The sequence below is a fragment of the Malurus melanocephalus genome, unplaced genomic scaffold (assembly GCF_030028575.1).
Source record: "Malurus melanocephalus ecotype Western Australia unplaced genomic scaffold, MMel_1.1 scaffold_483, whole genome shotgun sequence".
In the NCBI taxonomy this organism is placed as follows: domain Eukaryota; kingdom Metazoa; phylum Chordata; class Aves; order Passeriformes; family Maluridae; genus Malurus; species Malurus melanocephalus.
Genome location: NW_026623715.1, coordinates 305,193 through 319,920, shown reverse-complemented (window position 1 = coordinate 319,920; position 14,728 = coordinate 305,193). Strand labels below are relative to the sequence as shown.

Below are 14,728 nucleotides of genomic sequence, written 5' to 3'. Positions count from 1 at the left end.
ATTAATACCTAATAAATTTTGTTTCACTAGCTGTTTTTGTATAAAAATGGACAGTCTTAATTATGAATAAAAGTAAAGCATTGACTAACACATTTAATTATAGAATGAAATGTAGTAAGAACAAATTAAATTTTCTTTGCAGTCAGGGTGGGATTTTTTTTCTTTTTCCTTCCCCCCTCTCCACCAGAAGCACATCACTTAAATATATAAAGACTAGTAACTGATTAGGTCACAAATCTTTTTGTAATCCAGTTGGATCTTAGTCTTCTTCCTTTACTTCCTGGTTTTATTAAAAAAAAAAAAAAAACAAAACCAAAAACACAACAGATAAAAGTGAATCCAAATTAAACAATAACTTTTTTCATAGAAAAGAAAAATAATGAAAATTCTGTGGTGTGAAGGCTGATATATTTTCATTTGTCTGTGAAAGTCAGTACAGTTCTGGTTTTAAATTAAGTCTCTTAGCTACTATAATTGCAGTGAGTAAATAACAAAAATMATTTTAAGACTGATATTGCASRGAAAGGARRKGYTTATGATGCAATTATTTWMAAAAATGCATTGCATTATGTATTAYCTTGGAATATGTTCTCTAAAATGTGATACCTGATGTTCCATTCAATCACACTTTATTATCTTATTTTTAAATTTTTCGTGTAATGTTTATATATCCTTTTGAGGATGCAGTTATAGAATGTATTTGAAGCATTGTCAGGAGCATAATTTCCTGTGTGTATTTATTGCAGATTGGGACAGGGAGAAGTTACTTGAAGCCTGGATGTGTAACCCGGAGAATTGCTGCCAGCGTTCRGGGGTTCAAATGCCAACTCCCCCTCCAAGCGGATACAACGCGTGGGACACGCTCCCTTCTCCACGAACTCCACGCACCACTCGCTCTTCTGTCACTTCCCCTGATGAAATCAGCCCCTCACCAGGAGACATGGAGACAGCTGTGGTAAATTTATAAATAGATTTGAAACCAGCAGGGCAAAAGAGCTCATTTCTAAACACAGTGCACCTGTGTAGACAGGGGACCTGCCAAAAATACCTGTGCAAAAGTGAAGGGTTTCTCTTTCCAAAAGTGAACAGAGAAGTTGACACCTTAAACATTCTATATGATCAAATAGTTGGGCATCTGAYTAATATAAACCATTCTGTTTCTACATTGGCTGTCACTCACAAACTCTTTATTTTAGACAGCTACRGTCACATCAGTGCATTTCACTCTTCGAACTTCTCATCCTTGTCAAGATKTTCACTTTCATTGTATCCATTTCCCCGAACGTACTCAGTTCCRTGAACCCTGCCTTTTGAAAATTTGTTCTTTAGAAAACAAAATTGTCTTTGTCTGCATTTTGAAATGTCAGCCCACTAGTGTACTGTAAGCTTATAATTACTTTTACTATGTGTGGGCTGCTTCAAGCGGTTTACAAAGCTATTGCAAATTTGAAATATGAAAGCGCCTTTCATTAAAATCAGTGTGGCTCTTTTGGAAGACAGAGTTCTCTTTTTAATAATCCACAGCTGCAGCATTATAAAACTTTTGCTCCATGATCTAAGCAATTTTTTTAGAATATTGCATGCAATCTTGCAAGTGGATCATCCCTAAATCTCACATTAAAATTAAGATTTTGTATTMCTGCATAGAAATATTTTATTTCTGTAATTGTAAAATGCTTAAAAACAAGCTATATAGAAGGTGTATTGTTATTKTATATTTATTTATATTTATTTAGCAGTTAAATATTTTCCATTAGTATTTCCTAATTAAAATGTTGAGCAGAAGATTATGTCTTCAGTTYTATATTGTGTGCTTTGTTTGTTATTGATGGTCCATCAGCCAGAAATGCAGGTTTGGATAATGATTGTCATTATAGATCCAGTGTGTCTAAATCTAAATCCAGAGTTATACATTTAGTATTCCTGTTTGTTTAAGAATCTTATCTAAACTATCAAATCTCATTTTGCCAGGAAAATGAAAACTAAAAGGAATAGATAAAATAAAACTGCAAGGTACAAAGCTCCTTTACATRTTTTGTATTTGCATCCTTTTTTAAACAGTTCTAGTAAATGGTTTTACTTGATGCTTTAACTCGGGGCTTCATGAAATTCCTTRTATTTAAGATACATTTTAAACAAAGTTTACAGCTCATATAAATTGAACAGAGAGTACTTTTAATGCATTTTCAACTTTTAAAATATTTAATTTTGGCAAGACAGTAAGGTGAAATGACTGAAGTAACAACACATATCTTCACATGTCTTCACTGAGTAAAGGCCAACTTTTTTTTGTTTGATTTTGCTTTGGCTGTAAAACAAGTGCTTTTAAAGTGGCATACCACAGGCTAACTTTCTGGAAATGTCTYATGTGTGTATAATATCTAATATATTGAAAGTTGAAGTACATTTTTACAGTCTTTGTTTCAATGAAAAAAATCCTTTTGCATTTCTTGAAGAACCTTAATATTTATTTCCACACATAACCACAAGCAGTGAGTATTTTCATCCCTACACTTCAAATATTTCAGAGTAAGGGTCTCAGGATTCAGTGTTACTTTTTTTAGTACTTACTTGTATAAAATTCAGCAATTATGCCTTCTGTTGGAGTATTTTTGGTGTAACTTATTCTTTATGTTGATTGAAAACCTCAAAGTCTTTTTAAGAAAATAGTATATATGTAGGTTATTACTTAAAACACTTGCTGCTGCTGCACACCCGAACTGTTCCACCTTGATTTGGACCTGACTGCATGAGATACTAAGCATTTCCTGTAATCTCTGTCGTCTCCTAACTCATTTCTGGCATTCTGATGAAAGAAGCAGCTTTCTTTTTGTACCTCGAACTCTAATTCCAGCACTCTGCAGGGTGAAGCACTTCCTGAGCTCAAGGACACTACAAAAGGCAGCCCAAAATACGCTCTTTGGATAGGGAGTTACAGAAACAGAGATACACAATCTTTCCCATTCCTGTAGCTTAAATAACTTTTTTTTCTGAATAAAGTTAGAGTTTTCCCCCTACTGAGCACTTCTTTAAAATTTTGCTGAGATTTTTCAAGACAACTCTGTTAACAATACGAAAAGCTTTAGGGTAGTTCTTAATCAGAAGCCTTTTCTTTCATCTACAGTGTGACATTTGCATGTGTAATATTTCTGTGTTTGAAGACCCRGTGGATATGCCTTGTGGACATGACTTCTGCAGAGCATGCTGGGAGGCGTGAGTATATGTACTTTTCTATCATTTGAGAAACTTTCCTTTTCAATAGGGAAAGGCAGAGACCATAAACAGCTAATGTTAAAGTACTGTTTGGGTTTCAAAGAGTTGCTGCTTTGAACCTATTGAATATTTTAGTTGTCACTCAAACAACTGTTGCCAGCTGGTTTAGGCTTGTGTAATGTTTGTTTTGGTCCTGACTCAGCAAAACTCTTAAGCAAATGCTTTAAGCTCGTGTGTAAATAGATAAGCCTACTCTTGATTTGTTYGGTGCGTGTGTGGTGTTGGCAGCATTGGGGTTTACACTTTCTAAATTAAGCATCTGCTTAATACCATCTCTGAGTTTAGCACACTAAACTTAGGCATTGTGAATCCATTTCCAATCAGAAAAGCAATTAAAATGCTTTCTTTATGTTGAGGGTTAATAACTGAGGGGTTGATTTCACTTAGAAGTTCTATTAGTCTAATGCTCTTGTTCCTGCATAGGTCAGAATAGTCAAGCTAGTGAAAAACTCAGACGTGGACAATTATGGTAATATAAATATTAATCATATYTCCCAGGAATAATTATATCTGTATTCAGTGCTTTGTATTCATCTGTGTYCCCATTCAGGAGACTGTACTACTTGACCTGTACCCCTGTATAGTGCCTTGTTACAGCATCATTTCAGCACAGCTATTCCTCCTGCAGATCAGCCCCATTTGTATGAACCCCTTGGCTAAGGAAGAGCATTTTCTTTTCCATACGAGCTTTCCAAAAGCAGTTCTTTTCAATGTCAAGAAAATTGGTAGTTGTGCTTCTCTTGCCCTGCAAATCACTGGGCAGGATATGGGAGTTACCAGGAGATCACTGGTTTGACGTGGTGCTTCTAATTTGGCTGCTGGACTGTGTGTCCTTTGTGCAGGACACGGGGTCCAGCTCAGAGCCACCGGCTCAGAGCCACTCCAATGGCAAGAGTTTGCAGTGGCACATCTAAGGTGCAATTCATCTTTCTGAGGCAGTCATTGCTAAGTGACTTGGAGCAKAGCCAGGACTGAGTTATCCAACCCTAAGATACCAATCTAAGGTGGGGTGAATTGACAAATACCTCTGCCTTAACTATTAAAGGATCTCAGGTGACTACCTCAGAATAACTGCCTGTCCTTTAAATGATTAAAGTTAGAATGGTTYATCCTTGATGTCAGATTAGTAAATCTGTTACAGCTTTGAAACTAAAGTCCAGCTTTCAGTAGATTTTTGAGTTTGTTCTGTCATTCTGGTGGTCAGGGACTAAAAAGGTCACCATTTAGACATTTGTGTCCAAGAGCAGACCTGGTTTTACTAGCACAGTTGTAGAAATTAATTGTATAATAAATTAATTATTTCCTAGATTAATTACATGTTTCATTTCTGATTTAAGATAGAAGTAATTCTCAGTTTAATTAGGCATTGCAGAGTTGTCTGATAAATAGCAAGGATGTAATCCACAAACACATAAAGCTAAATATTGSTGATGATGCTCACATTTGAACCATGACAGTATTCTCYTTTTTTCTATTATGTTTATCAAATYTGTAGCTCTTCTGAGCAGATAGGGATAGTTCTTATTCTGTGTTTAAAAGTGATCATTATTAATATCTATGAATATAGTGTAAAGTARTCAACAGCCTTTTAACTTTTTATTCMCAAATACTGACTGACAAAATTCTGGCAGATTTTTGAATCTGAAAATTCAGGAGGGTGAAGCTCACAACATTTTTTGCCCAGCGTATGATTGTTTCCAGCTTGTGCCTGTAGACATCATAGAAAGTGTGGTTTCCAAGGAGATGGACAAGAGATACCTTCAATTTGACATTAAGGTAAATTATGAAACTGTTCTTGTACTCTTGAACTCTATTTCATTTTATAAAAAGTAATTTAGAGCTTCTGTATGAAATGCTGCAATGTATTTGTAACTTTCCAAGTAGAAATTCATAAACAAATATGTACAAATATGTATTGGCTCTTACATAGCATAATGTCAACTTGTGCTATACCACTGAGGAAAAAAAGAAAGAACATTTTATGTCTTCCTTAAGCAGAAATGCCAGATTTCCATAGTATGTTACCTAATGCAGTATTAATGAAATCATTTGATCAAGCTTATTTTTGTAACAGGTGATATGAAGGTTTTAATCAGCAAGAGTTGTTTATGTTTGCAATCTGAAATTTTAAACATTTTCCAATTATTTTTACTGCATTCAGAAACAGTACCTGTTTCCTTTTAAAAAATTTCCTAGTACAATGCTTGATATGATTGTTGTATATGGGAAGTGAAGTTGGAAAARCTTTATTTGGTTTTCCTGGTTTTTTAAATGTATTTGTTTTCATCACTGCAACTTGTTTTTAAAAGCAAGCTTTYTTCTTTTATACTAGTGTAGTAATAAACTAATCTTTGAGAAATGTGCTACTTTATCAGTGGTGGCAGGGCAGAAGTAGAGGTACTTTTTCATTTACATTACAGTACTTTCTCTGTGACAAGCCTCTTTAATACACAGTAACACTTCTACACAGTAAGATGCAAATTAAATTACCAGATCTGACTCATCTTTTGCTTAATTTATTTCAAGTGACTGGTGATCAGCATAGGTTTGAAGCAAAGTAGTGGAAGTTCCTTTTTTCTCCTCATTTATTAGATGCAGTTTTTACAAAAACTGTTACATTAACAAAAAAAAAAAAGAGGGGAAATAAATTACTGAGCTAGTCTARTTCTGGTTTCCAGTTTATTGTGGGATTTTTGTTTAATCTGTAAGGTTTTAATTCTTTCCARCTGCAAGAGTCAGTTCTGTTAATGAGTGTATTGCCAGTGTGTGTAGAGTATAAGTTTTCTGTAAGCCACATCACAAAGGAATTAACTTGCACAGATCGAACATTTTGTTTAGAATGTAAGTAATTTTATTTTTAGTGTAAATCTGAAGTACTGTTATTACTTCAAAAAAGTGGAAATTAAACTATTCCCTTTCTATAACTATATTTAGAAATCTCTCCATGTTTGGATAAGATTGYCCTTATGTTTTTTGGCTTTGTTCCCTCAAGGGAAGATTATGAACACAGATGGTTTTATATCAATGATGAAATCTGACCTTATGTGGTAAAATATTTTCCTTTCTTTTTCCCCCACAGGCCTTTGTTGAAAATAATCCTGCTATTAAATGGTGTCCYATACCTGGCTGTGAAAGAGCAGTAAGACTAACAAGACAAGGGTCAAATTCAACAGGATCAGATACACTGAGCTTTCCTATGCTAAAAGCCCCTGCAGTAGATTGTGGAAAAGGACATCTTTTTTGCTGGTTAGTACTGGAAACTTATCTGCATCTCTATAAACTCACAGTCACTGCTATTCCAGGGACTAATTAAAAAGTCCCACTTGGCACCGGGAGTGCAAATTAGTATAGAATGTTATATGACTGTACTATCCTCTGTCCCTGTACTGAATAACCTCATGTGCACAAATATTGTAGTATTTTGGGACACTGCAAAGATTCATGGTACAACAGTCCTTACTCACTCTCTTAGGTGCAGAACAACAGCATGGGCTGTTGTGATGTTCTGTTCTGAGAGGACAGAGGATGAGTGGGATACTGGAACAGAGATTTTTGTGTTCTGGATAGTTGTATACTTTGGCACATTCTCGACTAGTATAGAAAACCAGCAGTGTTTAGCTCTTTCTGAATTTTGGTGGAATCATGTCAAAGAAGCTGCAGTTTAAATGTGGCCATGAAGGGCCATTTCCTTCACACATAGCTATTCTGTTTGCAGATCACTCCAATCTTTGCTTCACTTTAGGTTCAGCACATTTTTCTTTCTGTTACCATGTACTGAGTTTTAAGATGAATACAAGCTCAAGAAGGAGTAAAAAGCCAGATATTTTTTAAAACATCCCTCAGATTTCCACTTTCAGCACTTCCTAGAAAAGGACATAACACCATCAAAGAAAGCAAAAAAGATTTGGGCTATTTTTCTGAAGTGCAAAGCAAAGCCCTATCCTAGTTCTTGATATTATCAAATTTGACAATTTACGACTATTGTAGTGGGACATATTTATGTTCTTGGAAAATGAAAAAGGGTCAACCAAGGTACAGACATTCAGATAAGCTCAGCAATTCTTCTTTTTATTTTTCAAATGAAACCATTATATAAGGACATCTTAAATCCTCTGCTTGATTCCAAATATCATAACTCTTAATGAAAGATGCCTCTGATTTTAGTTTTTTCCCCATATAAATGAAAGGCAGAAGGGAAAAAAAACCACCAGACAAAATGAAACAACCACAAAAGCCAGAAAACAAAGCTTCTTGGGAAGAGGTTATTTTAAATGGATGAAGAACTGAACTCAGAAGGAAACAAATCCCATGGAAACAAGCCAGAAAATGTATTCTACCAGTAATCATGCAGCAAAACTTAGTACTATTCCATCAAAAGGTACCATCCTCTCATCCTCGTTTCTGATTGCAGAGAATCAATTTTCCCATTAACCTGAAGGAACCTGAGACCACTTCAGTGTCATATTGACATGAACCTTCAGACAATGGCAGCTTCTGCTTCTTTTMCAAGGACTGAATGTATTAGCTCCTCAGAATGTTCTCCAAGTGTGAAAATGTCCTCTGAGTGACTCATTTTTAGGAGAAATGTATTTCTCTATATTCTTTTTACATTAATGCTTTGAAATACTGCACAAGAAAATACAGTTAAAGCCCTGAAAAATACCTCATGTTAGCAACAAAATGTCCAAGAAGGCCTGTCCAAAGCCTCTTTTTTCATGTCCAAAAGTGAATGGAGAGTTTCAGCAATGGCAAGAAAGCTCTGCTAGCAATGAAAGCATGCTGCAGTACCTCAAATCAGAACCAATTGCTAAGGACAACCATACTAGCCTTACAGTACAAAAACTCTGTGCATGGATGATTTCCTCCAGAGAAAAAGTGTATTCTCAGTTCAGGGGGTTTTCATCATTACTGTGGGTTTAAAGGGAWTTTGCTTTGTCTCTTTAAATGTCAATCAGCACATCCTACAGTTCCATATTTCTGCAAGTTTTATCCAGTGATCTACACTTAGACATTATAATAGCAATTGATACTGCATTTAGTAAGAGATTTTYGGAATTTATCTATTAGAAAACCAACCCCTAGATAATCACTTWTTTTTTTTCAGATCTATAGCCTGCTTATAAAAGCAAGAAAATTCTCTGAGCCTWCTGAGYAAYTTCTTTTTGTTTTTCTTTTTAATGTAGGAGTAGGAATGTTCCTCTTCAATACKGAGTTCCCTGGAATTTACTCAGTTTTCATTACCCACCACTAACAGCATCTTCAACAAAATGTAATCAGTTGTGGCAAATACAAAATTCCCTTTCAGAAAAAGCATTCTGAGTTATTTAAATGTAGTGCACATTAAAAGCGTGCACAAATCCTACATCAGTTTATTATCAGAACCCCCATATTAGAACATATTTAGAACTCTCTTCATGCAGTTTCATTCTTCTCTGGTGRTGATTTTAGCCCTTCCATGAATTTTACCTTGTTGTGTTGAAACTTGCCACAATTTTAATAAGTATGTGCTGCTCCTTCCAATAAATCATSGTGCTGAGTATTGAGCAAGGTGTCTGGGGAGGCTCATGCTGTTAACTGGCACAGCTGCTCCRTGTTCATTCCTTTCATTCACTGCTGTCAGGAAGTCTGTCCAAAATACAACTTTCAGAAAAATGTTCATGGACTGTAGGCTCAATGCTCTTACTCTGGTAATGACATCCCAGCATAAAAATCCTTTTTTTGGGGTGGATTGAGGAAGGAGTTCCATGAGAACTCTTCCATGAGGAGGTGTTCTTGAACAACTGTTGAGACTATCATATAGATATAGACAGATATAGATAAAAAAGATTTGGATATAGGTATGACTGCACTTCATTAAAAATCCACAGATTTACAAATTTGAAAACATCAGAGACACATGTTTCTATTCCCACCCCCCATAAAAGATTGACCAATCAATCAGCTTTTAACTTGAAAGAGCTTAACGTAACAGAGCTTGTCAGTGTTAGATCTTTGCTAGTTTCAGTCCTTTCTGGTAACAGATACTATGTGTGAGGGTCTTGGCTCTCTTGAAGTTAATGATCTAAGTGTCCTATTGTCCCACAGATGTGAAAGGTGTCAGCTTTCAACCAGGGCTGAAATCACATTTTTACAGACCAGTTATTCATTCCAATATAATCTCTCCCAGCTAAGATCTTAAGTCCAAACCAGAGTCTACGTGTGCTGAATTTAAGCTTTTTTGTTAGCAGACTGGCTAAGGGGAAAAAAGTTCAAAAGTATTCCCACAACCTTTTCTTTGTTCCTGAATTCTTTCTTAAAATGTGGACAAGAGCAATCAGAAAAGTATTGATGTATCTTCTGAACCTGCACTGCAAGAGAGCAGTTCACCATTGGATCTGCAGSAAACTTGTGTATGCTCTGATGCAGCTGGTGCCCATCTGAAATTATTTTCTTTGATATGGCAGATGTCTGAGGCTATTTGCTGCCATTCCATGAGAAAAAAAAAAAGGTTTATTACAAATCCAAAGTGCAATATTGAGGCATCCACACTGAAGCACCATCTGGAAGCCRTGTATCTGCTGCCACTGTGTAGTAGTGATTGCCATCCTTAATCCTAGTAGGAACTTAAGGAGATGCTCAAGAGAATCATTATTCCACTGTGTCCATGTAAATAAGTTCCAGCCCCCATTTAAGAGAGTCTGGTGGAAAGAGTAAGCATCCATAAATACTTAATGGTGGTGTTGATGAAGGACTTCGATCTTGTTCTAGATWAAGAGCTTGATTCTAATTCAAGGTTGATCATTGCAACTGAACAGATGCAAGTAATTGTACATAAAATACCTTTCTGCTATAACAAACTACCTACTTTGTAATAAGAAACTCTGTAGCCTGGTTTACCTTTATMACAGAAACTACACTAGCACTTTTGTGGCACTAAAATCATACCCATGTGTAAGAACCAGCTGATTTATTTCAGATTGTAATTTTAAGAGGCTTCTTTCCTTTCCTGTCTCATTTAAATTCTTTATTAATAAAGGCCATCTATACTTGTGAGCAAGTTGTCAAAGTGTATTTTAAAACAATGTTATTTAGCTGGCTTTTGTTTTCTGATTTAATTAAATTTTGACCATGTCTTTTTTTCTTTTTTTTTAAGCTTGAATCAATTTTAAATTTAATTCTAAATCTCTTAGTTATAAGTAATTGTGTATACACCCTCTTTTTCAGGGAATGTCTTGGTGAAGCACATGAACCCTGTGACTGCCARACCTGGAAAGACTGGCTACAGAAAATATCTGAAATGAAACCAGAAGAACGTAAGAGTCATGAGGGGCCAACAGGGAGGGTGTGGGTGTTTTTCTGCTSTTTTGATCTTTTAGTTKTAGAYAGATTATTYTTTTGGTTGCATTAATAAAAACTCWAACATTGGTTGAAAAATATGATAAAAGGRGAAGAGAATTCTATCCCTGAATGAGGGACTGCTTCTCACTTTTAACTGCAGCACTATGGTAGACTGTTCTTTGTAAAATTCCTCCCCAGAAATACATGTGCGGTTCAGTCAGGGTGTTCAGAACTCCTTCCCTTCCTTTGAAAGCTTTGTTTCATTAATTAGTCAATTTATTCCCAAATATAACTTCATTTACCTGTCCAATTTGAATTTTTAGCCSAGTGTGCTCCTCTGATTGAATAGTGTTCCTAGAAGATTTTTTTGTGCTTTAAAGCTAATTCAAGCCAGCAGGTGATAATACTAGTAAGGCTGAAGGTGACCTGCAAGGCAGTTGTAGGAAATGGCCTAATGATATTTAACATTTACTAAAAAAAACTAATAAAGGTTGGGTTTACACAGGACAGACRTTTTCTTGGTCAATGTTAACAAAAAAGATGACAGCAATTTGAATACAAMTAACTTTTCTTGATTACCACAGTTCAGAGCCTTTCCATGGTATATTATAAATATTTTGAAAAGCATACAAAATTTTACAGAGGCAAAATACACCCTACTTTGTCAAACTATGCCTGTTTCTTTCATATATGTATTTGCCCATTTATTATTTTAATTGTCATATATATGTATATAAATTTATATAAAAGTAGATGTGTGGAAATATATAGAATTAGAAAGTATATTAAGATTATATATAAAAATTGGAAAATGTAATAATAAAATATATGTGAAAAATATACAGCGTCAAAAACTTCAATATTTTGTCAAGAAACAGGGAAACGTGCATCTTTCCTAACACAGTTTTCACAAAAGATTACACAAGTAACATTTCAACCTCTCTGTTTTTGCATGCTCCACATCCTCCTGTCACCCTCAAAAAGTCGTGGGAGTCAGTGAGGCTTATGAGGACGCTGCCAACTGCCTGTGGTTACTGACCAACTCCAAACCCTGCGCCAACTGCAAGTCTCCAATCCAGAAGAATGAGGGCTGCAACCACATGCAGTGTGCAAAGGTAAGGAGGACCCATCMGGTGATTTCTTCTGGAATCATAATTCAGGTTTGTATGTCCTGTATCTGTTTTAGGATCACACMGTTCAAAAGCTCTGAAGTGTCATGCCTGGTAGCCAGTGGAACCTGTTGCAARAATTAGATAATGAGCAAATGGCAGGTGATATGTATTTAGAAAACATTTAATATTTACTGAAATCTGTTTGTCTGACAAGTGTACATTGTAATGATTAAAATTTCATAAATACCTAAGAATTATTAGCAATACAGTATGAAACTCAAGGAAACAGAAATAATTGATGGTTTAATAACCATGAATAATGTAGAAAAGAAAGGACAGTTTTAATTGACAGATGTAACATTTTAAGGAAGGCTAAGCTTTAATGAAGGTTTTGCCTTACTTTATTTTTCTTTTGCTTTGTTTCTCTAACACAGGAACAAAGCAGAGAAGTTTAGGTGGAAAACTGTAAACAGGAATTAATCAGTAGGAATGAAAAGACAGMAAAGAGTGATTCCAAAGGAAATTTATTGATGACAGCAGCCAGAAAATTAGTCACAAGTTTGCACTGTGCTACCAAAATAGAAAAAATATTTTTGCAATGAGTTCAGTATCATTTGAAAATGCTTTTCCTTTCAAGTTAGTTAAAAGCAGYGTATTTAGAAAACTGTTTCTTTATGTCAGAAATCTCTTATATAACTACAACTATTACCTCTTTGAGGAGCATCATTAAAAAWAAGAAAGTAGCAAACACTTGACATAGTTGGCCTACAATAAAAGATTAACAAATTTAGAAAGTAATTCTCTGTATTTTTCTGAAAGTATGCAGGTCTCTCTCTATTGCTGTGCAGATCCCATTTTCTTTATATTGTCACACAGTCTCTCTGTGATATGAATTGAAGACTGGGGCTTTTTTTGTATCATTGTCAGCAGAGAACATTCTTCTCCACTTTTATTTATGCCAAGTTTGCTGGTGTGGGGGTTTGGGGGTTTTTTATCTTAAATGGTTTTTAAAAGAGCTCATAAATTCTTTACTTTTAMAAACTGTAAAAGGTACATTTGTTGTAGCTGTTGCCACTGAGATCAGTTGAACAAAGTGTGGCTTCAGGCTGGAGAAGACTTTAGCCATTAAACACTGATGAATGTAGGTAATTTACCATTCTGAAGCACTGGTTGACAACCAGAGTTCTTTTTTCTTTTTTGATGCTATACCTTGTAGGCATCTTGAAGTGCTCTTACAACAGTCAGATATTTTGTAATGGAGAAATCTCTTCAGAYAGCAGATACCTCCCCTCAGCCTGGTGAGAAAGGCAAGGAAGGGTGTCCTCCAGCTCATTGCAGGGCTTGGACACAAGGAATAGTGGTTATCTCACTTGTTCCTCTACTGAAGTAACAATCCCTGATGGAACTTCGGCTTTTTTTTTTTTTTTTTTTTGGAGGGAGCTTTGCTCAAGCCCAGTTGATGGGCTGTGTTTGCTTCTTAGTATCCAGCAGGTACCTTGGTGTAGAGGAGGATACTCCTTACTCATAGCATCACATTTCTGTACTTAGGCAGGCATTTTCTTACCTTTTTATGAGCCCAGTTTCTAATAAGGCAAAGCTTAGACAGTCCTGCTCTCTGACTCCACTGTCTTTATCATTTTTTTAAACTTATGGGTACTTTGATTTCAAGGAACAGGAGGGGRTTCATAGATAATAAATTGCTGTAAGTTTTGTGAAACTTGGTGGTTGGTGCAGAGACTTAATTTGTACTGCCACCAAGACAGAGGCTGAAATACCTACCCAGTACTGCTCAGCARTTACCTGTTCTGCTTGGCTCAGACCGTGGCCAGGCTGCAGATGGGATTTCTTAAGCCCAGGTTGTGGTGCTACAAGGTTCAGTGATCATAAGSACACATAAAACAGAGCTCAGGAGCTAATCATAGAATCACAGGGTRTGCTGAGTTGGAAGGGATCCACGAGGATCATCAAGTCCAACTCCTGGYCCTATGCAGGACACCCCAATAGTCACATCATGAGCCTGAGAGCATTTGGCCAAACRCTTCTTGAACTCTGGCAGGTTTGGTGCTGGGAACACTTCCTGGGGAGCTGTTCCAGTGTCAGCCAACCTCTGGGTGAAGAACATTTTCCTGCCTTCAAGGGAGTCAACTCCTCCCCAGTTAGTGTCATAGGCAAATTTGGTATTCTTTCAAGTCCTGCATCCAAGTCAAGCCATCACATAACACAGTTGTTTATCCAGCTGTGTGCTGGACATTTTTTCGGGAAAGAGTATCAAAAGTTTTGCTGAAGTCCAAAAAGATGACATCAACTGGCTTCTCTTGATCAACTACGTGGGTTGCCCTAACATAGAAGGAAATCAGGTTTGACAAGCAGGGTTTCCCCTCATGAGGCTGTGCTGGCTGTGACCAATGACTGCACTGTCCTCCAGGTGTTTTTCAATACCTCCCAGAATAATCTTTTCCATGATTTTACTGGGCACTGATGTGAGCCCAACAGCTCACGGCTGTAGCTTCCACAGTTGTCCTTCTTGCCCTTCTTGAAAATGAGTTTGGGTGTGGGAGGTGTGTAGAAACAGATGATGTGGTTTTGMATATCTAATGAGGCTCAAATACTGGGAGGAGGGTCTGGGAACACTGYGAATCTTGGATTTTGAGGAGGCTTTTTGGCAATATGACAGATTAAAAGATAAATATAATGGAATGGTCAGAAGTGAGATAATTTGGGAGAGCTGAGATTGCAATGGGAACATATATACATAAATTAATGGGAAGTCAAGTTCTATTAGTTCAGTTGCTTGTGAAACAGCTTGTTTCATATAATCTTTTGAATATTTTGTAATGATTTTTTCTTATAATGAATATGAATGGATTTGATTGATAGGCAAATAATGCAGTGATACACACAATGCTTTTATACACAATTGTTCTCATACTTCATTCTCAGCACTTTTTACATTTTTTTATAAGCCAGCAGCTTTAAAAATGTTTAAAAACAAGAAGGAACTGCACAATAACAAGAAGAAATATTCT

General features: G+C 36.0%; 1 protein-coding gene across 8 annotated transcripts in view; it reads left to right on the top strand.

Moving 5' to 3' along the window:
- The window catches only part of ANKIB1 (ankyrin repeat and IBR domain containing 1), an 89,378-nt gene that overhangs the window by 62,223 nt on the left and 12,427 nt on the right, over positions 1–14,728 (top strand). For all 8 annotated transcript variants that reach the window (XM_057380935.1, XM_057380929.1, XM_057380936.1 and 5 more), the window contains 6 exons: positions 747–955; positions 3,125–3,213; positions 4,905–5,049; positions 6,353–6,519; positions 10,477–10,565; positions 11,575–11,705. In XM_057380935.1, coding sequence (XP_057236918.1) covers positions 747–955; positions 3,125–3,213; positions 4,905–5,049; positions 6,353–6,519; positions 10,477–10,565; positions 11,575–11,705 — 830 coding nt within the window. The remainder of the gene's footprint in view (positions 1–746; positions 956–3,124; positions 3,214–4,904; positions 5,050–6,352; positions 6,520–10,476; positions 10,566–11,574; positions 11,706–14,728) is intronic.